At 36.2% G+C, this 22,149-nt stretch overlaps 1 protein-coding gene across 2 annotated transcripts; it reads right to left on the reverse strand.

Annotated features, from left to right (window-relative positions):
- Positions 1–1,156: 1,156 nt before the first annotated feature.
- On the reverse strand, positions 1,157–22,137 carry ube4a (ubiquitination factor E4A (UFD2 homolog, yeast)). Of its 2 annotated transcripts, none has more exons than XM_003200047.7 (20): positions 22,058–22,137; positions 21,283–21,450; positions 21,016–21,189; positions 19,449–19,561; positions 19,179–19,331; positions 17,774–17,933; positions 17,481–17,683; positions 16,008–16,199; positions 15,588–15,921; positions 15,289–15,415; positions 12,501–12,808; positions 10,481–10,613; positions 10,200–10,390; positions 10,014–10,114; positions 8,787–8,900; positions 8,423–8,597; positions 8,061–8,241; positions 5,473–5,620; positions 5,215–5,372; positions 1,157–2,426 (listed from the first exon to the last, which is right to left on the reverse strand). In XM_003200047.7, exons 2-20 carry the CDS (start codon positions 21,407–21,409, stop codon positions 2,291–2,293), a joined length of 3,228 nt encoding a protein of 1,075 aa, XP_003200095.2. In that variant the 5' UTR covers positions 21,410–21,450; positions 22,058–22,137; the 3' UTR covers positions 1,157–2,290. The 2 variants fall into 2 exon arrangements, with proteins under 2 accessions (XP_003200095.2, XP_009290012.1); XM_009291737.5 differs by having other exon boundaries at positions 21,016–21,192.
- Positions 22,138–22,149: the final 12 nt, after the last annotated feature.

Raw genomic sequence — 22,149 nt, forward strand, 5'->3', positions numbered from 1 at the left:
GCCACAGAACACATGATTTGTAGAGTCACTGCTGTTTAACCATAACAGAGTGAAAGTTTATCATTGGCGTGTGTTTTTAAGTCCTGTGACTGATTACTTCAAGAGAGTTTAAAACATTTGGGCATCAAAAAAATTATGTTTGATTTTTTTGTCTTGTTTCTAATCCAATTATATATATTTAAGAGCAAAAATATGATTATTTTACCATTTATTGGCAGATAGTTTTGCTCATTTGAAGGAAAAAACACTTAGTTTTGACTTATTCCTTCTGAAGGTGAAACAAAACCAAACCTGATCTAAGAAATTTAAGATATTTGGACTAGAAACAAAAAACAAACAAAAATAATTTTTGGCATTGTGATTATACAATTTCTCTACCTCAATAATGTTAGATTCCCCAGACATCCATCAAACAGAGCTGTTCAAACGTGTAAATAGTTCTTATAATAAGCAAACTTAATATTCTGAAACTGTATTCATATCGCAATATTTATTCAAAGAAAAAAATAAAATAAAATTGCAGCATCGGATTTTCCAATATTGTGCAGCCCTATTGTGTTCTGGTGGAGGAGAGTTAAATCATGTAAGACAATCTGTGAGAAATTAGTATGATCACATTTTTATTTTAAAAAAAGTGATCCTGGAACATTAAACCAGTGATAAGGTTTTTTTTTATTTCAGATTAATACATCACCTGAAATCTAAATAAATAATATTTCCATTGATTTATACTTTGTTAAGATAGGACAATATTTGACCAAGATAGAAGCATTTTAAAATCTGGACGCTGGAAGTAAAAAAAAAGTCTATATAGTGAGAAAAATCTCCTTTAAAAGTTGTCTAAATTGAGATAATTTATGAAGAATTAAATTATAAATATTTGTTGCAAATTTAGTTTTGACATATTTAGAGTAAAAGACTCTTTAGAACATAATATTTCTTTACTTATGACGTTTGCTAGATAGAAAAAAACAATAATTTTAACCTATACAATGAAATTTGGCTATTCCTAAAAATATACCCAGGTTTTGTGTTCCAGCGTCACATATTACGTTTTGGGCTCTCAAACAGCACAGAATTGTAGGAATGATGCATATACTATTGTCTACAGTATAAATCACAGAAATGGAAAAACTAACAAAAGTATCCTAAAGCGTTTTTGTTTAAGCTGAGAATTCATGGGGTCTCATTTATTATATCTTGAACATATAATGGAGCTAACTTAAAACCAACTAACACACAGCGAAAAAACAATCAGTGCAGCCGAAATGCAGACATACCCTAATACCACTTGATGGGTCAATCTAATGCAGCTCCCTGGACTGAAGGCAGTGAGTGGACAGTGTCTTATCAATGTCATCTTTTAAGACAAATGTCAGTAGCAAAGTCCATCCGCCCCGAGCATGCAGTTTTCCAACTACTAGAAAAAGAGACATGATGTCACCGTGTATGAGAGTAGGTCATAAGGCTGACTCAGCAGTCAAATAAGTCATTACTCGGGACATATTGCACTGTTAAAAGACACAATGGATCCTTGTAAAATGTACAGGAGCATTTCCAAACGCCTCAACAAGAGCTCAATATTCTTAACGAGTCTCGTAAATGTGCATATTATAGCAAACGTTCCTTGTGTTTCTAACATTAAATGTTTGTAAAGAACAAAAGCATTTTGACAAATGGAGGAGTTATAGACAAGCCCAACAACACAAATGCCAGCAGGAACAACCATTAAGCTGAAGCTTGCTGGAATATAACGCTGATGATCTTAACTAAATGTTTGATGGTAGTTTGATCTCGTTTGCAGCCAACATTGATTTGATCTTCCTTAATTTCAAAATGAGATATACTCTAACTTAAAAAGTCAACAAATAAGCGATGTGTACAAAATATTGCATGCATATGAATCAAGTCAGAGGTAGGGCAAATGCATCGAACAGGTAAGCAAACCTTAGATACGTCGTTTATAAACTCTAGTTTAATTTTCCACAGTGAACAATCTTGGCAAGGCAAAATGCAACCAATAGCGTGACCCGGATTACCGAGTTCAGTCTATGAAGAGCTCAAACTGTTGAGAGAAGAACAGATAGCTGAATATGCTACAGCGATATGGCATTTAGAGATTTGCATTTGACCTTTGAGGAGCACACTAACACCATAAATGCATACGTGCTGCTCTGTATGTGGTTAAATGCTCTTGTTTCAATGCGGCATGAGTGAGGCCAGAAACATCTGAATGGTTTAGTCACACAGAGCATGCCTGGGTTCTGGGGGGGAAGGGGAGTAGTGTGGTTTAGCCACTGGGTCCCATTTGCTGGTTGCTTTGCTTATGATCAGCAAGCCACTTCATGATCTGTTGCCTGAGCTCTTCGTTGGGCCTGATCTGGTCCATGGTTAGCGGACTGCGGTTGAATGGGTCTGTCTGGTCACTGGAGGAAAAAAAACAAAAACAAAAGACAAGAGTAATACTGGGATGAGATGTTATCAACTAGAAGTTGTTTCAGTTAGCAAGCTGTTGATATAGTTTTTCAATAGCTGAAATAAAATGTAAAAAAATAAAGGTTGTTTTATTTTATACAACAGTTCTGTATGTTTCTTGAATCTGATTGGCTGATAGCCGTGGAATATTCTGCAATATCAGCACTCATACTGCCTCTTCACCCTTGTGTATTACTCCATCCACATAAAGTGACAGCAAATCAATAAACTCACTACAGTTTGGCAAATATTGCAACTGTTGGGCAACATAATGTATCTTTGAGGCATTTTTAGGCGAGATGGTAGTTGTTTAGATTCCAACTATGCACTTTATTTATAAGGATAGTGCCAGTTTTAATAGTTATAATTTGGAGAGACAGTGCGTCCATGGCCATTAGCCTGTCATTGAGCAGAGCAAAGACTGTTGACGTTGTCTATCCACAAGATAGTGACAGAGACTACATAATAAGCCCTTAGATTAGCATAACAGCATCATTTCTAACTACAGCTGATCAAATCATTATAAAACTGATTACTTTCTAAGTCAATCTTTCTCTTATGCGTGGTCCAGTGCTGTATTTATACTATATAATTTTAGTGTATTGAGTGTGAGATGGAACTTAGATATCAGAAATGTATGTATTTTCTGTTGGCCACTCTTTGTATAAACCTGAGTTACCTTTTGCTTGGCCATCTGTTTGTTTCTGATGCGTCTTCTGTTTTTTATTGCAGATTAGTTCAGTAAAAAGAAAGAATTGGCCGCATCTTCTTAGCATTTTTCCTTATGGCAAACACAACAGTGATCTGGTGGTGTTTGCACTGCTTTGGCTTTTTCGGGTTTAATTATTGTAATTTTCGATTGCAACAGAGAAATGCTGGGAAATCTCTGTAGACTGATGGCATTTCATGCCGTTCAGCCCTATAATCTTAAAATGTGAGCAAAAGCAGCTCTTTTGTCATCACTTCAGACATTACACTAGAAAATCATTCAAATACAGCAACAGTTTGTGCTGTTCTGATGTCAGCTGCAGATGTGAATTAGTGGTGGATGGAAGTAGTTCGTCATACAAAAGGGTTGTTAGACTCTGCGTGTTTGATTTTCTTTTTTATATACACCATTATGCCGTCCACCATTATGCACACACACGCACGCACGCACGCACGCACGCACGCACACACGCACACACACACACACACACACACACACACACACACACACACACACAAAGACTTGTGTGCCCACTTTTGTAGGTTAAACAGTACATATAAAATAATCTGTAATAACAGACAAAGAAATAGTGAACAAGAAAAAAATACAATTTCAGCTTCTCTGGAAATCCATCTGAACTAATCCAAGGTAATTTAATATGAAGAAAAGATCAAAGGTCTTACTGAAGCTGTCCGATATTAAGATCATGTTGTTGTCTTTATTGTTTCTGTGTATAGTTTCTGTATTTGTTTCTCTCGTTCTTTATTGCATTTGTGAATCAGCGGGCAGAGCTAAACAATAAGCTCTTACTTGGAATTTTGATTTCTTAGTGCATGACCCCTTTAAATGAGAAAAATGCTGCCTTTGGCAACCAAGACTAGTTTAGAGCAGTTTCTGCAAAAGAGGTTGGTGACAAACCTTTTTAAATAAGCACAATAAGCAATTGCTTTTGCAAAAAAGCTATTGCAAAAAATGCTTTTCTTACTTATATTTTTTTGGCATGTTTCTAGTCCAAATATCTAAAAGTCTTAAAATCTTAAATCAAGAAGCATTTTCTAGACAAGCATGAATTGTGTCTTGTTTTAAGAAATAATATACTAAAATGAAGGGAGTTTTTCCTTTAAAACACAGGTGTCAAACTCAGTTCCAAAAGGGCCGCAGCTCTGCACAGTTTAGTTCCAACCCTGATTAAACACTCCTGATCAAACTAATTGAGTCCTTCAGGCTTGTTTGAAACCTACAGGTAAGTGTGTTGGAGCAGGGTTGGAACTAAACTGTGCAGGGCTTTGGCCCTCCAGGAATTGAGTTTGACACCCCTGCTTTAAAACAAGCCAAATAATCTGCCGTGGTGCAAGTAAAATGATAAAATTTTTTCCCTTTGACATACCATTATTTTGCTCACCCCACTGGTAGATTATTGAGCTTGTTTTGAGGAAAAACACTTGATTTTGACTATTTTTTTCTTATATCACTTGGCATGGGCCTGTATAAGTTTCAGCGGTATGACAACCTTGGATAAAATATCATGGTATCACAGTGATTACTACTTTACAATAAGTTCGTCTTAAATGTCTGAGTAAAAAAAACTTGAACACAATACATTTTATTTTAGGAAAGATTTAAAACATTTTTGGGCAGTAAAGGCTAGACGTCAGGCTAAATTACAAAAATAAATCATTGACTTTTGCTGTCTTTATTAGTTTCAAAAACACATATTTATTTCAAAACCTTGCAGGTTCTTTAGGTGTGGTATAACAGAACATTTTAGTGGTTTTAACACCTTGACTTTTCCAAACCGCTGTAAACCTTGAAACCGGTAATCGTCCCATGCCAAATCAAGACAATAATTTTGCAATATATTGCTTGTCTAGAAAATGCTTCTTGATAAAAGTATTTTTAAATATCTATACTAGAAACAAGATAAAAAATCTAAGTAAGAAAAGCATGGTCATGCCCATGTTTTGTACAAATGTGATGTACTATTTATGAAAACAGGCCTAATTGTCGGAAATGTTGTATTCGTGGCTCACCTTAGTAAGTGTCGTGCTATTGTTGAGCGGTCCACTGTGACGTTTGAAGACGGTAAAAGCACAGGATCGAGCATCAAGGTAGACATAATGGGATCCAGAAATTCATCTGGAGCATCAGAGAACGTCTCTTCCTCTTGCTGATGCCTGTCTGCAAGAGACTGAAGGAGGTGCATAAATTCAATTAGATTACCATGAATGTCTGTGACTTATGGAGAAAGGTGTGTTTGTAAAAGAAATATGCGTAGTGATGAAATTTACCTTAATTTTATCTGCTAGGAGACTGAAAGATATAATCATGTCACCAGGCTTGTTGATTTTCTTGAGGACGCGGACAGTTTGACAGAACAGAGTGGGTGAATATGACCTTCCATCTTTTGGGACGGTGGCGCAGAAATTTTCTTCATCTCTGTGGCCAAAAACAGCATCCAAAAACATTTAACATTATCCTCATTTGAACAAGCAGATTCAGAGTAGAAGTTTAAGTGCACTATTATGCTCTTATGTTTGTAAATGTAAAAGCTCTATAAAACTTTAAAAATGCATGATAAATGGAGTTATTGTCTCTCAAAAGAAAGAACTGATTCTGAACTTCATGAAAAGAGGCATCAGTAATTCCAGCTTTACTTTCTGCACAAACCAACTAGGGTTTGTAAAAGATTTGTATATTGCTAGGCTATGGCTTTCACTAGCTGCCCATGATCATTTACTCTGAACAACCCTCAATCACTTAAGTTGTACATGAGGCCTTGAAGAGTTTTGGTTTTCGATGTCAGACATTGTTTTCTGCACTGTAAAAGCAAATCCACTTTGTATGCGCTTCCAAAGTGTGAGGAGATAAAGGAAGAATTCATACAAAAAAATGAATGTTTATTCACTATTTACTCTCCCCTACGTTGTTCCAAACCTTTATGATTTCCCTTTTCTGTTGAACATAAAAGAAGATATTCTGAAGAAAATTAAAAACATGTAACCATTGACTTTCATAGTAGGAAAAACAAATACTTTGGAAGTCAATGATTACTTGTTTTCAGCATTTTTTAAAATAACTTATGTGTTGTGAAGTCAAGTAAAGGGTGAGCGAATGATGATCGAACATTCAGATTTAGGTGAAACGTCTCTTTAAGCTTAAACTGAGACTGAAAGCTATGGTTGTGGACACTTAGTTACTGACACACTGCAAGACGTTTACTAATCACAACAGACTGAACCACTGGACCAATCAGAGCAAAGCAGGCACCTGAAAAGGGGGAGTTTAAAAAGACTGAATCCTGGAATGAACCATTTCAGACAATGTGAGAAAAAGCTGAAACTGTATTTTTAATGATAAAATTTAAGTTTTTATTTTCCTATTGGACTTTTGTTCTATTGCAGTAGATCTCCTAAATGAAATTAAGTCAATAAAATAAACTTTTTTTGTCCATTGCATTGCGATGCTGATGTGGATGATTCTGCATCAAAGCTTGCAAACAAAATAATCTCTTTTTTGTTTCAAACGAAACAACTTTAATATCCGTAACCCATTGGGCATGTCTTTTATAAGGAATACACTTACAGATAAAACATTTATGAAAAGAACATGATTAAGAAAACACTGCCAGACATGTCTGATGTAAAAGAGCTATGCAATAAATCAAAAATGCAATCTCAATGCACGGACTGACACATATCAAAGGTGCCTCCTTCAGATTTTAGTTGTCTTCAGTAACATATTATGCTTCAGTGGTCAGATTTTTATAACCATAAGATCTAGAGCAGTGATGTCACAGTGGCGCAGTGGGTAGCGCGATCGCCTCACAGCAAGAAGGTCGTTGGTTTGAGCCCTGGCTTGGTCAGCTAGCATTTCTGTGTGGAGTTTGCCTGTTCTCCCATGTTTGCGTGGGTTTCCTCTGGGTGCTCGGGTTACCCCCAAAGTCCAAACACTGCGCTATAGGAGAATTGAATTAGCTAAATTGGCCGTAGTGTGTGTGTGTGAATAAGAGTGTATGGGTGTTTCCAAGTGCTAGAAGGGCATCCACTGCATAAAACATATGCTGGATAAGTTGGCAGTTCATTCCGCTGTGGCGACCTTTGATTATTAAAGGGACTAAGCCAAAAAGAAAATGAAAGAATGAAGATCTAGAACAGTGTTTCTCAACCACATTTCTGGAGAACCACCAGCTCTGCACATTTTCCATGTCTCCTTCACCAAACACACCTGATTTAGATCACCAGAGACTAAGGGCATACTAACACTATGTACAGTTGCACAGTGGAGATTTCTTTAGGTACATCGTTTTAGTCGTTTGGGATGCAGTGACATGCAGTCAAATATTTCGCCGGACAGATCAGCCACTTTTGACGCTCATAAACAATAATAAAGTCCTCGTGCTGCAGGAGTTATGAGGTTTGCTGAAGGTGCAGCTGATATGCAGTGAAGGGTTTGCGTCTTTAATAATCTAAGACAATTTGCGTTCATTAAACAGTAAGAATGATTAATAAATCCATATGAAACAGTCCCTTAAAGGTCACGTCTTGTCTTCAGTTTCGGGCTCAGTTCCGCTTTGCACTCAAACTACAAAGCCCAAGTGAACTGCGCTCTGACACACCTCTTCCAACCGGGCCAGAGCTGGCCAAGTGAACCGCACCTGAGCCAGATTCAGAGCACAATCCGGAAAAAGGGCCTAGGCACAGTTCGGATAGCATAGTGTGAGTAAAGACATGTAAAGTGTGTGACAGAGAAAGGAGACATTCATATCATGGAGACATCCAGTGCATATGCATATACATGCAGTGCTGGTGGTCCTCAAGGAACTTGGTTGAGAACCACTGATCTAGAGGAAAAGACGACACAGAGAAGGTTAACTTACCCCAAGTTTAGGTAAATAGTACAGATGTCCGACACAAGCTGTTGGGGTTTGAAGTCAAATTCACTGAAGTCCTTAACCTTCAAGGCGCCCATTTTGGGGCCTACCAGGTGCTGTAAAAAGTAGTTGAGCATGGAGATGATCCTCTCAGCAAGAAAGGGGTGAACAAAAAGACCTTTTATCTCTGGAGGAAAGAAAATGAACACACAAAAAAATTCTGTCACACTAAAAGCCAAATGTTTCTCTTAACGATTATCTAAACCCCTTCTGTTCAAGTCTAAATGTGTCGTGTATGAGCTAAAAATAAAAAGAAGAAGAATTCGGGCAGAATTGAGTGCATTCGGTTTTCTTCCAACGTCTCTTACCAGATGTGAGGAAAGCCAAGGTGCCAATGGTCTCATTTGACATGATGTTGTGGAAGCGACCCAGCTGTCCAAACATCTGCAGACTCGATTCTTTCTCTCTGCGGGCGTCAGGGGCCAGACTGTCCCACTCCCCCCGATCCCGCTCCAGCTGGAGGATTTTGATCTTACTTAAGTACTGAAGGCAACAGATGCACATACGGGTGTCACATCATTAATCAGTCAATATTTCTTAATATTATACATGCATGGAGGTAAATATGCTAATTAACCACATTAATGAAAGTCAATTACTTGATGCTAATTGATAATGTAATTAAAAAACCACTAGGGCAAGTAAACAAACATAAAATCCACTAACTAGTACCTGTATAGCCTCGTCAAGTAAGAAGATGGCATCATTCATGAGGAGATTGAGAAACCTAAGGAAGAGTGGTGGATTCATGGCTTCAAGGTTTTCAGAGGCATAGTCGGCAAGATTCTGGAAGGAAAATCATCATAAAAAATGTCAATTAAAATATTTTGTTTAGATTTTACTTTGTTGAATTTATTTTGTTTCATGGTATCACTTTATTTTGATGTTCTCTTTAACGCATTTTGTTGAATTTAAGTAACACTGCATCCACATGCCAACTAATTGTCAATAGATTATCAAGTAGACTGTTAGGTTGGGGTTGTGGTTAGTGTAAGTTGACATGTACTTGCAAAGTTTCTTATAGTCAGTTAAATGTTGAACAAGTAGTATCAGCAGATATTATCATTGTCATTTCTCATGGATTCTGCATTGTATGCTTTACGATTTATAGTTTTATGGGAAAGTAAGAGTGGGTTTAAACTAAGATAATGTGTAATTTTTTTGTTCTGCACTGTGCAATACTATGTACAGTTGAAGTCAAAATTATTAACCCCCCCAAATTATTAGCCCCCCTATTTTTTTTTCTCCCAGTTTCTGTTAAACGGAGAGATTTTTTTCAACACATTTCTAAATATACTAGTTAATAACTCATCTCTAATAACTGATTTATTTTATCTTTTGCCACGATGACAGTAAACAGTATATTTTTCAAGACACTTCTATACAGCTTAAAGCGACATTTGAAGGCTTAACTAGGTTAATTAGGTTAACTAGGCAAGTTATGGTAATTAGGCAAGTTATTGTATAATGATGGCTTGTTCTGAAGACTATCGAACCAAAATTAGTTTAAAGGGATTTACAATTTTGACCTTAAAATGGTATTTAAAAAATAATAACAAATAAGACTTTCTCAAGAAGGAAAAAATATCATCAGACATACTGTGAAAATTTCCTTGCTCTGTTAAACATAATTTGGGGAATATTTAAAAAGAAAAAAATAAATAAATCAAAGGGTGTTTAATAATTCTGATTTCAACTGTATGTATGTATGGTCTTGTTAATTACCAATAAATAAAATTATAAAAATATATATATTAAAAAATATTGCCAGTTATTTAATATACATTGCCCAGCATAGTAAGTGTTTTGAAATAATTTTTTAGGATTTGTTGTTAAAACTGTTGCCAAGAAATTAAATAAAATTTAGAATTTACAGTACAACATCAGTCTGGTTCACACCTTAATGCTCTCTCTGTAACTCTTCTCTCCCCACATGTACTTCAGAATGGCGTACATTGGCCTCCTGTAATTAAACTTCTGCTCAAACTGATGTGGATCACCTGAAGAAACAGTACAGACAACATCTTACAAAGTATGCTGCAATCAAATCTATAAAAATGAGTAGGCAAAGCTTCAGAAACTGACCGGTGAACTCTATATCCACGAACACTGTAATAAGGGCTTCAGCGAGTTGGGGCGCGTGCCGATATGAGCTGAAAACCCTTTGGCGCTGAAACATGATAGGTTGGGCAGCGCCAGGTGACAGAGTCTCCATATGGGGCATCACAGCCTCAAGGACCTCTGCCAACTTTGCCCGCAAATGAGGATTCTTCATTCTGTGAGTAAATAACCAAGACTAAATAACAAGCCACATGGCATGCACACAAAAAAATGCATGAGAAGCTCAGCATCACACCGCCTCGCACCTATCAACATTGCCCATGAGCACAGTGATGAAGGTCAGGACGTGTTCTAAGCTTTCCGCAGAGGACTCCAACACCTCATCAGCAAAGCGGCGCAGGAATATGAAGAAATCACCCATGTTTTCAGCAAAGAACTCTGTGGGACATACAGGAGATTTGCTTGTCAGAAAACTGAAAGATTGCTAGGGTGTTTATACAACAAAAAAATATCTAAGAAAGTCCTAAAAAAAAATTTATTTCTAGAATATATGACCCGTTTTATTTTCAATAAAAAGATAAAAAAGTCTAATAAAACACACTGCACACCACATTATAAATCCTAATAGAATAAAATTGGTCTTATCAAGTACATTTTATGCTACATTTTACTACAAACAAACTATGCAATGCATATTCAGTTAGACTGCTGTTAGCTTTAAGAATAAAACCACGACAATTAAAAATTTAAATAAAGATTCATTTGAGGCATAGATTAAAGTTTCTAATATTTTCAAGGTCCATTTTTATTCAATTTTGAGGTAATCTCAACTAAAACAAGAAGGGGGGGGGGTGACAGTAGGTCCTCCCATAAAAAAAAAACATAATAGTAATAATAATAGTGTTTTGTTAAATCACAGCTCTGCCAGTGAGAGTGGTTCAGCTAAAGCACATCAACTAAAAAGCAAATGCGAAGCATATTACGGGGGTGGGGCATGTCAGCTACTAGAGAGCATTTGATTGGTCAAGATTTGATGAGAAACTGAAATATGAGGTGACGTGAAAAATAATCAATTTAGAAGGAAGTGACAAACTGCAAGCTTTGGATGTTTATATCAGTTTTTTTTTTCAAAATGAGAATTTTGTCAATGTTTTGTAGTACACATTATAATAGAGATCCTTAAATATAACCTTTAATGTTAGGGACCTTTAGGGTGATTGAGCATATTGAAAATACCTTCAAAAAATTCTAGGCGATTTGCATAGTTTTAAAGATTTTTGTCAACTCTTAAAACCCAAAAATATTTAGTTACTAAATCGTAGATAAAATATTTTTAATTAATACTAAAAATTCTAAAATAATAGTTTTAGGTATGTTTGTCTAGATTTAAAGGGCACCTATGATGAAAACTTTTGTGAGCTGTTTGGACAGAACTGTGCGTCCACTGTCACATTGGAGTGTTATAAACCCAACAAGTCTATTTTAAAAATTTCCTGATGTTAAAATAGAACCCAAATCCCAGTTATTTTAAGGCCCACCACAACGTGACGTAGAAGTGCAGTTTTACCTGCCCACTGAATTGACTGACAGGGGCAATGTTTCTATAATAACACGTATACACATGTCCACAGAACATTATTTTGCAAATAAACTAGCACTGAAATATTTGTGGGAATTATCTCTCTGTAACTTTTAAACATTTTATAAGTTTAAAATATTTTTAAAACAGAGCATGTTTGTAATAAAGACAAGTAAAAATCCATTTTCAAGTAAAATCACTGTCATTCTAAACAGCTATAATCAACATGCAGCATAGTGTCAGTAATTGCGCGTGTATGTGTGTTTGTGTATACTGCAATCAGCATTTATGTGAGACTCATCATTGCAGAAAGGCTTGAATAAACTTCACCACAAATACATCAAATAAACTTACTTGGTATTTTTGACTAATGAGCTGTATTTCAGCTTGATCTGAGTCTGTCTCTATCACTCACAAACTGCTGATTATCTGACGTAACACATGATACGAAGCAGACACGCACATGGGAATGGTGGGCAGGGAGAAGCAGCTCATTTGCATTTAAAGCCACAGGCTACAAAAAACGCTACAGTATAATCTGACACCAAAATGGGCAGATTCTTGAGGCTATATGGGTATTTTGAGCTGAAACATTACAGACACATTTTTGAGATATCAAAGACTTATCTTACATTTTGTAAAAGGAGTAGAATAGGTGCCCTTTAAGTGTTATTAGTGACTAGATGTTTTTGCTATTTATGCATTTTGTGCACTAAAAGTAAGAGTTTTTAGCATTGTGTCGCTACCTGGCACATAGCAAAGCAGGCTGTTCTCTAGTGAAGGTAAAGGGAAGGTGAGAGGAATGTGTTCAGGGCCCTGATTGCCCAGGCTGAGCTGAACCAGCAGGGCGGCGCAGGAGGCCTGGAGGTTGAGGCAGTTCTGCAACATGGTGGGCTGTGTGGTTGCAGCCTTGGTTGAGAGATAGACGGTCATAAGGTGTTCAAACTGTTCCCGCAGCTCTGCTGCTGCTGGGCCTCCACTGAGCTGCGTGTCCCGCCACGTCCCCTGGAGCCGGTGCAGAGACTGATTCATCTTCACCATCTGATCATGAAGTCTGACACACAAATAACAGAAACTCATATGTTCATTTATTTATACATAGAAACAGTTAATAGTAATGATTTGGTACACACTAGTTACATACATGCTTGTAAGTAAATGGGGTATATGCACAAAAACTTTTTATATCAGACAGCCAGCCTCAGCACTTCCGGTGAACTTCCGGTGTCTTTCCATTCTAAAAATGCCACGTTTGATTTCTTTAAAAATCAGTAATCTTAACCACCTGATAGATTTACGATATATAAAGTGGTTCTCAGAGCGGACAAGACGCACTGCTTTAAATTCCATTTCCCCCAGCCATGTCTTTAAAATATGACAATTTATATTACCCCAGTATTTTCAATGGAGTTTTTGCGCTCGCCTGCTGATCCTGACGGCACTAGTGCTTACACGGTCTTTCATCTCGTTTTTCGCTTGAACAACTAAATGAATGCTTAAGTCTATTTACCTGAATGTATTGTGATTACATTACAAACTATCGATGCTGTAAAAGGAACTTCATTCATGAAATTGAAAATAGCCACATTAAGCTTTCACCGGAAGTTTATCATTGGCTGAAAAACACTAGCTGTGCATATACCCCATTGACTTGTCTTACTTTTTAGTGCTCAACCATGCCCTGTACACACACTATGCAGTAATTTACAGGACTGACCAACAATATCTCATGCCAATTTGTAAGTTTTTGATTTACTGGATAATACTTTGAATTTGTACAGTCTCATTCAAACATTTTAGTATGATTTGCTCATCCCCAATTACAATTGGGTTTAGGGGTGTAGTTTTGGTGCCATGCCTCCTTTTAAAAATTATACATTTTCATGTGACCAAACTCGTATGAATTAGCCACTAAACTGACTAAATGTAAAATAGTTGCGTTTCCTCGTGACATTCGCATTCAATAACAAAATTAACTCTTGGAAAATGCAGATAATGACAATGACATTTACAAAAAATAAAATAAAAATCACCAATGACATAGTTTAGAATTGTTTTTTTTTCTGTATGCGTGGTTAGAAAAACAGGGAATGAGGTGTGCTTAAGCTCAGTGTTGCCAACGTTGGCTAAACAAAAACATAAAAATGATAAAAAAATTACTAAACTTAGTAGACTTTAACCCAAATAAATAAGCCACACACTATCATTTCGACACCTGCTGACTTTATTAACTCCATAAAATGGATTTAAGTGCAGACTCATACTCATGAAACTTGTTTTTAGATGGCTATTCTCAAACTTCAAAAATCTTATATAAGAGCATTTTAAATCTACTATGACAAATTCCAAAATAATGCTTTTTTTTGTTGTTTTTTTGTTCATTGATAAACAAACAGGTGGTTAATTTAGCAGTGGCAACCCCTGATTAATAAAGGGATTATGCCGAAAAGAAAATGAATGAATGATAAACAAATATTTTGTGTGTATGTTAAAAATGCTGCTCTTTTTAACTTTCCCTTTATCAAAAAATGCTGAGCTAACATGCATTGCATCTTATACAAAAAAATTAAAGGTGCAGTTGGTGATCAGCCAAAACTCTTGACTCTCTTGACTCTCATGACTCTTGAAACACGAACGTGGACCTAAAAGATTACAGTAGACAACCCACTAGATTATGTTATTCGCCAGTAAAAAAACTTTATAGTACTTTATAATACTACAATTCCAAATGAAAAACTGTATTATATGTAGTATGTTTTCAGTTGTGTAGCAACCAAGACATGTCATAATGTGCAATACTTCATGAATGCAAGGATTGCTGCTCTCACACTCTCATGCGCTTTTTCCTAAAGTGACTACTGTATGCTTGTTGCTTGGCCGGCGGGGTGCAGGAGTTACACTTATTATTAAGCTATACTTACATGCTATTTCAGACCGAATATTCAGAGTAGCATGATAAACAATATAGGGATCACTTTACAGGTTGTCAATGTTTAAAAATGAACCAATGTGATGTGAATATAAAACCAACTTCAGCTCAGTAAAGCAGGCTAGGCGAAATAGTGCTATTTACTTATGTTTTGTTGTTAAACTAAATGAAAATGATGAATTATGGGAATTATCGGCCCAAAAATTAATTTGACAAACATTTTTTAGTCTTATGCCTTACTCAGAATATAAAAACACATATAAATACATTAAGATCATTTACTTTAGTCAGTACTATAGGAACGTGAAGAGACTTTTAACCAGCACAACAAAAACATTTCTGTAGACAATCACCTACTGCACCTTTAAGCAGTACAACTGTTTTCAGCATTATTGATAATAATAGAAAATGCCTTTAAACACCTATATTATCAAATTAGAATGATGAAATGACACTGAAGATCACAGTAATGGCTGCTGGAAATGCAGCGTTTTTGTTTTGTTATCACATAGATAAATGGCATTTTAAAATAGAAAAGTTATTTTTAACTGCATAATTACTCATAATTATTCTACTTTCAAATTGGCATCACTCTTTAGCATTACCTATGGAAGCCAAGGTACAGGGTGAGTTGTGTAAGAATGAGGTTTTCTGTCAGAAGGCTGTATGATTGGGCAAATTCAACCGTTTGTTGAGGGGGCACAGGTATCAGACATGTCTCCTTGTCCAGACCTGTAGAGAGAAGTATTAATAGTTTCTATTTGCATTTATGCAATTAGCACATGCTTTTATCCAAAGTGTCTTGCAGAGGACAAACAAAAGCAATCTGTCCAGTCATTGTTTAGCTTACACAAAAGAAGACATTAAGGCTAGTGTTTGTTAAGGTGGAGCACAGGTACTTCACCTCTAGCATGCACGTTTCTGTTACGCCGCTCTTCTTCGCTCAGCTCCTTAAGCAAGCAGTATGTGGGGTTAAAGGTCAGGAGTTTAGGAGAGTAGGGTCGAGAAAACGGCTGGCAGAGCTTGAGCAGAGCGGCTCCCAGATTTAAGAAGAATGCATCCGATGCATACATTTGGAAGAATATCTCGGGCATCTGGTTTGCCCAGATTTTGGCCCGACCCATGTTGGCCTGCAGGCAGCCACCCAGCCACGAGAGCAGCAGGTGGCGAGTCTCGCCGGACTGCTGGAGCAAGTTTTTCAGGATCTGATAGAGCTTATCATGAAACTGCCCCATAAACTAACAGACAGGAAGACAAGAAATGAAAGTGGTTATGCGGCTCACTTAATGTCACAAAGCTTTTGTTTTGTTTTGTTTTCGCTCACCTGGTGTATATTTGACTCTTGAACCTTCAATTCCTGTGGGCTGGAGCGAGATGGATTCAGGAAAAAGCCATGGTTTTCAACCACACCAGGAGTTTTCAGCAGACATGAAATATTAAGGATGGCTCCCAGAAGTGTTTTCTGATACTGAATCCCATTGTTAGGGTCTTTGGGCTGAATGTGCTCCATTAAAACCTAATATCAGAACATGTTTTTTAAAATGTTTTATGTTTACGAAAATAGCTACAGTTACCATACTGTGTGTCAAGTTGAATATATTAAAGAGATAAGTTCACCCAAAACTGAATACTCTGCTATTAATTCCTCACCCATATGTTGTTCCGATCCTCTAAGACCTTTGTTTATCTTCAGAACACTAATTAAGATATTTTAGATGAAATCCGAGAACTCTCTCATCCTCCATAGTCAACAATGGTCACAAGATATTCAAAGTCCAAAAAAAGAAACCAAAAACATCGTCAAAACATTCCATGTGACTTCAGTGGTTCAACAGTAATCATGCAAAGCTCCAAGAAGTACTTCAAAAAGTACATATGACTTTGTCTAGCCAATTTCTTCTCTTCTTGGGATACAACATTTTGCCATTAGAGTCAGCAGTGCAAAAAGCAAGCGTTGTTTTGCCCATAGTAAATGTACACCTTGATCTGACATGAGAGACATTGGCAAACAAAGTTGTTTGTAATGTTTTTGGCTCTGTTTTCGTGCATTCTTACAGTTTCATATAATTACAGTTAAACAACTGAAGTCACATGGTGTGTTTCGACAATGTTTTTGGTCCTTTTTAATGTGAATTGAGTGCTCTCAGATTTCATTTAAATATCTTAATTTTTGGGTAAATTGATACTTTAAATAATAATGATTAGCAATATTATGCTATATGGGTACAATATGTACAGTACAGTGCTGAGCATATATAAGTACACCCTCGCAAATCTATCTTTTATTTTCAAATATTAAATAAAAAGCTATACGATATTATATTTGTGCATATACATTAGATTTGTCAGTACTGAAGCTAAATCTGGAGCTTATATAACAAAATAACTAACGATAATAGTCCAAAAACTAGTAAACCCCAATTTATATGATATAGAAAAATATTAAATACTAAATTTAAATAAGAGGGAAAATCAGGAAAAGCTAAATTTTTAAAATATAGTTGAAATTTTGTAGGCTGCAATTTATTTTGCTTGAATTTAATTGTATTATCTTTCAATTTCTAAATATATTTGGTGACTAAACTATTATTTTAATAAATATATCTGTTTAATAAATCGGTTTTGTTTAAATGCACCAAAATACATTGCCTATATTCACTGAGAAATGGATACAAATATTCATTTTCAAAACGGGGTGAACTCAATTAAGATGAGCAATGTATATAAGTCACATATACCCTATTTTATGCATAAAATACAAAGTATACTTTGGGCTTTATTAAGTGTTTAATCAAACCTTAGCAATGTCCTTTTGTCGACTGAAGTACAGGAGAATTTCCAGGTAGGAAAACAGCAGCAGCTGACAGAGGTCTAGGTCTTTAACCCGGCCATGGAAAATATCAAACACTGGCACCATTACCTCCCCAAAGGTCCGCACTTCTTGGTCAGCCAACAGGCTAGCAATGACCTCCTCTAAAAACTCCACAACCTCTTCAAACTCTGCAGAGACAACCATGCAAACAAAGTCATCCAGACAAAGTCATTTCAGAAGCTTCAAATGTATCAGATGTCCTCAAATATGACACTTACGGGCTCCTCTGACAGCCTCCAGCAACAGGTCCAGAAGCTGCTCGTAAACGTTCTGACTGATGTAGATCTCTGGGGTCAGCAGCACAGTTCGTGCATTGGACACGGTCAGGTTTTTGCAGTGCACAGCAAATGACAACAGTTTCTCAGGGACTTTAGTGATCTGTGTGGTTTTGAAGCATATGCATATTTTTGTGTAAATAAGCAAACATTCTTTTGGCACAACTGTCCAGTTTTATTTCATTTTAGTTACATTTTTTAATCTATTTTTAAAAATTATGATTTAAACAAAAACATTAAAGGAATGCTCCACTTCTTGGAGGAAATATTGTAATTTTTCAAGTCACCTAGAGTTAAGTCTTGAGTAGCCAGACCTCAGACTGACGGATGAAGGTCTGGGAACTTTGACCGATTTGAATGGTCAAGGATCGCCCACGATGCTCTTTGACGGACAGATTAACAGATTAGTGTGTAAATGAGGCCGGTAAACAACCATGCATCATTCATTCACAAACGTTTTTAAAAGTCTACAACAACGATGCATCAATATACTTAGTGATCTGTCAGCAACAGGCCGTAGCCACCTACAGACAAATGTCCAGAATTTGTCCCAAACCTGAGCTCATTTGTTCTATTTTGACTGCTATGCCATCATAAAAGGTGAAAATTATCAACATTCAGCTACTAGAAAAAAAATACAATGTGACATAAGTGAAGTCATCTTTCACTACTGTGTTGTTTTAAACAGAAAAAACATTTTACAGGTAACTTTTATTCTAAACCTTGGACCTTGTTCTTGAAACAAAAAAAAGAGCAATAAAATGGTGGGAAGCACCAAAAGCGACCCATGTTAAAATGAATTTGAAAGTGTTTCCAGAAAAGTGTGTCATATGCATCAGATGATCAGGTGAAGCTTGGTGTGACATCTGAGGCTGAGATGACCCTGAGTTTTACCATTTTTGAATCCATTTAGTCAATCTCTGGTTTGGTGGGGTACACTTTTAGCTTAGCTTAGCATAAATCATTGAATCTGATTATACTATTAGCAACTCACTAACAAATGTAAAAAAAAAAAAATCTAATTTAAAGCTTGACTCTTCTGTAGTTACATTGTGTACTAAGTTGCTATTTTCTCGATTAATATGACTAGGAACAATAATCTCATTCGGGCAAAATAATCAAGGAATTTTGCTGCTGTACCATGGCTGCAGCAGGCGCAATTATATTACATCGTACATAAAAATAGGTAACAGCCGTGCTTAATATCATAGTACTAAAAAAGCGGAGTATTCCTTTAACAAATTTTTCAAGTAGATACACTGACAAAAAAGCCCATGATAACAACTTTTTTTGTCAATATGTCCAATGGCATGATGGCGCATCTAGAAATAATCTCTCCAGAAAATACCTCCTCTTTAGCTCTTTGGTAGCAGGCGTAAAGGTAAGGTATGGCACGTTTCTCTCCAGCGTCTCGATCTGCCGAGAGATTCACTACACTACAGGAGGTCATGTAAATGAGATGGTTTCCTGGCTCCTGCAAAAGCAGCCTGTTGAACAAAGCCTGGAGGGAAAGAAAGAGCAATATTGTTCTTATTCAAAGTTCTTTATATGCACATGCATAAGACTTATCTGACATTATACAAATCTGGAAAAGCACAACACTCTTAACACATTGTACCTGCTCTATGGTGTCCATGTTAAGCCAGTCCTGACCATCAAGATCAGCTGCCATTTCCTCAAGGTAAACACAGCGTGGTGGGATGCCATTGCCACTTCTTAGACTCGGATCACCTGGAGAGATTTCAACCAGCATGGATCATTATATAACAGTAAATTCTTTCTTAGTCTACATTATGGAGACACAGACTCACCACCACAGTTTAGAATCTATAAAGTTTTTCTTATGTCTCTTATAGTTAAAGTTGCATTTATTTTATAAAATACTGTAAAACAAACTGCATTATTTTGAAATACTACAATAAAATATCTGTTTTCTATTTTAAGATATTTGAAAACCTGCTGTATTTCTGTGATTTAAAGTTGTCAGTGCAATCACTCAAGTCTTCAGAGTAAAATGATTTCAGAAATAGTTTGTTCCATTTCTTCTTGATATGTTAAATACATTTGCAGCTAAACATTGAAAAATAAAAAATATGGAATTGTTACAGGATTTAAACAGCAACTTTAAATAAAAAGAAATCTATAGCATTATAAAATGTCTTACTTTCACTTTGGACCAGTTTAATGCATCTTTTTTTAATATAATCATTACTTACCTTCCAAAAACTAAAAATAATAATAATAATACAGCCCAAACCCAGAAACAAAGATTTGAATGGCAAACAGACCAGCGTGATGGACAGTAGATAGATGTAAAGGACATAGATAAATATACAAATGAGAGCAACATAAATGACGTAATGGACCATTCTGCAGTGGATGAGCTCATCTGCAGCACTGCCTGGAAACGGCATGTCAACATGATATGCTCATCAAATCTGAGATCATCAAGACAACAGTCATTTAGTATAAACTATCTAATGTCTCTTTCTTTCTGAATAATGATGAGTTATGACAAGTACTTCTCAAAACTGTTCTGTCTCAGAGGGTCAGATAAAAAAAAGTATCATCTTTTAAAAGGAAAGGGGGAATATTATATGCAATTAGAGCTGGAAAACAATTTCTAAATTAATCTTTATTATATATCAATTTTATAATTCATTTAAAAAGGGAGTCAATTCAGTATTGATTATCAAGATATACGAAAATGAACACAAGTCAAATCAAAATTGATACACACACACACACACATGCACTATAATCTATTAAAATGTATATACAATATCTGTGTGTTGCATGTGTAGAAACTTTGCACCTTATATCCATCAAAAGGGGCTAAATCAGCTTTTTGAAGCATCATGCAAAATTTTATCACATTATATTTATCAATAAATTACATTTGAAAACAGATTAATAATATTACTATTATTATTATTTTGATTTATTATTATTATTATTATTATTATTATTATTTCGCATTATTACTGTATTAGTAATCAAATATCTGCACAGAGGGTTACAAAAATGTTTCAAAATGAACACCAAGCAAATCCTCTGAACAATAATGTACTGTATATTAGTTGTCAAATAAAACAAAACTATTATTATAGTTATAATTACTACATAAACACAGACCTACAATGGGACAGGTAGTTCTCATTTCAGAGAGGTGTTTTTGCTCTTACTGTTGTCCAGAGTGATGAGGAAGATCCTCTGGATCATGTGGTTGACATTGAGCTGTTCACAGAGCTCCTGTCGTGAGCGGAACGATCGGCTGATCTCCGCCACTGAGTCATCATTCTCATCAATGCTTTCAGACGCAGAGTTTTCTGACTCAGACTGGCTCTCTCCTGAATCTACTGCTGCAGGGATAAACAATTACAAAGAACCATCACATCGATGTAATCCTTCAAGGATAAATGTAGAGTGCTCCTTTATTACCAAGAACTTACATTGCTGCTCAGTTGGACGCTGTTGCTTTTGGTCAGATGCAAACTGTTTTGCGTCAGCAACTGAACTGAAGAGTGCTGCGAAAGGGTTTTGTGAGATGTTCTGATTGTTATTGCCCTGGTCTGTCATTTCCCTGGAGCACGTCCTCCATCAACAAGTATTTTCACTGTCTGCAGGAGGAAAAATCAGATGTGAATTAGATCCACAACTCCAAGTCCAAAGCCTAGCAATGATACTGAATTTGATCTACCTAAATTCCAAAACAAAAAAACTGAGCTCATCACAAAAGAGTTTGCCTACATCATATTTAAAAAAAGCAAGATGACATCCCATAACGATTTATTTGCTCTTCTGGTGAGTCAGTAATCAACAAGAATTGATTAAATCATGTATGAGTCATATTCAAGCAACAGGAAACCAGACTGCAGATCAATAGGGACTGCAAATTAGTGTCAGGAATGCTAACTTGCTACACATATGTGTCATATTCATCCCAGAAGTGAGTCAGACTACCAGCAAACAGAGCCTAGGGGGTCTGAGAAGATGTGTGATAAATGTAAACCTAAAAACACGAGCTTTCTAGCCGTCAAAGGCAGTGACAGATCTCCTTCCCTGCTGTCAGGTGTCTTATGCTAGCTAAACAACTAGCAGCGTACTTAGCAACTGACAGCGCGCTGGTAATATTGCTGAAACACCGCAACAAAGTATAAATAAAGTAAATAACGCTTTAAATAGCAGACATACGATCAAATACATCAACATGAAGGCACGTCATACCTTGTTTTAGGTTGAAATGTGGTAAATCGGATATGGTGCTGTGCAGGAGATCCAGATCCTACGCGTTGTGTGACGTCATCAGAAGTGGACGA

This window comes from Danio rerio, chromosome 15, assembly GCF_049306965.1.
Source record: "Danio rerio strain Tuebingen ecotype United States chromosome 15, GRCz12tu, whole genome shotgun sequence".
Classification (NCBI taxonomy): domain Eukaryota; kingdom Metazoa; phylum Chordata; class Actinopteri; order Cypriniformes; family Danionidae; genus Danio; species Danio rerio.

What these genes read in the sequence shown, in the direction of transcription:
- ube4a (XM_009291737.5), bottom strand. Translation starts at nt 21,409, where the DNA reads ATGACAGACCAGGGCAATAACAATCAGAACATCTCACAAAACCCTTTC. An exon ending in CCTCATCACTCTGGACAACA is followed by an intron (nt 19,562 to 21,015) that starts GTAAGAGCAAAA and finishes AAATCTCTCCAG; the next exon opens with GTGATCCGAGTCTAAGAAGT. An exon ending in CAGAAACGTGCATGCTAGAG is followed by an intron (nt 15,416 to 15,587) that starts GTGAAGTACCTG and finishes TTCTCTCTACAG; the next exon opens with GTCTGGACAAGGAGACATGT.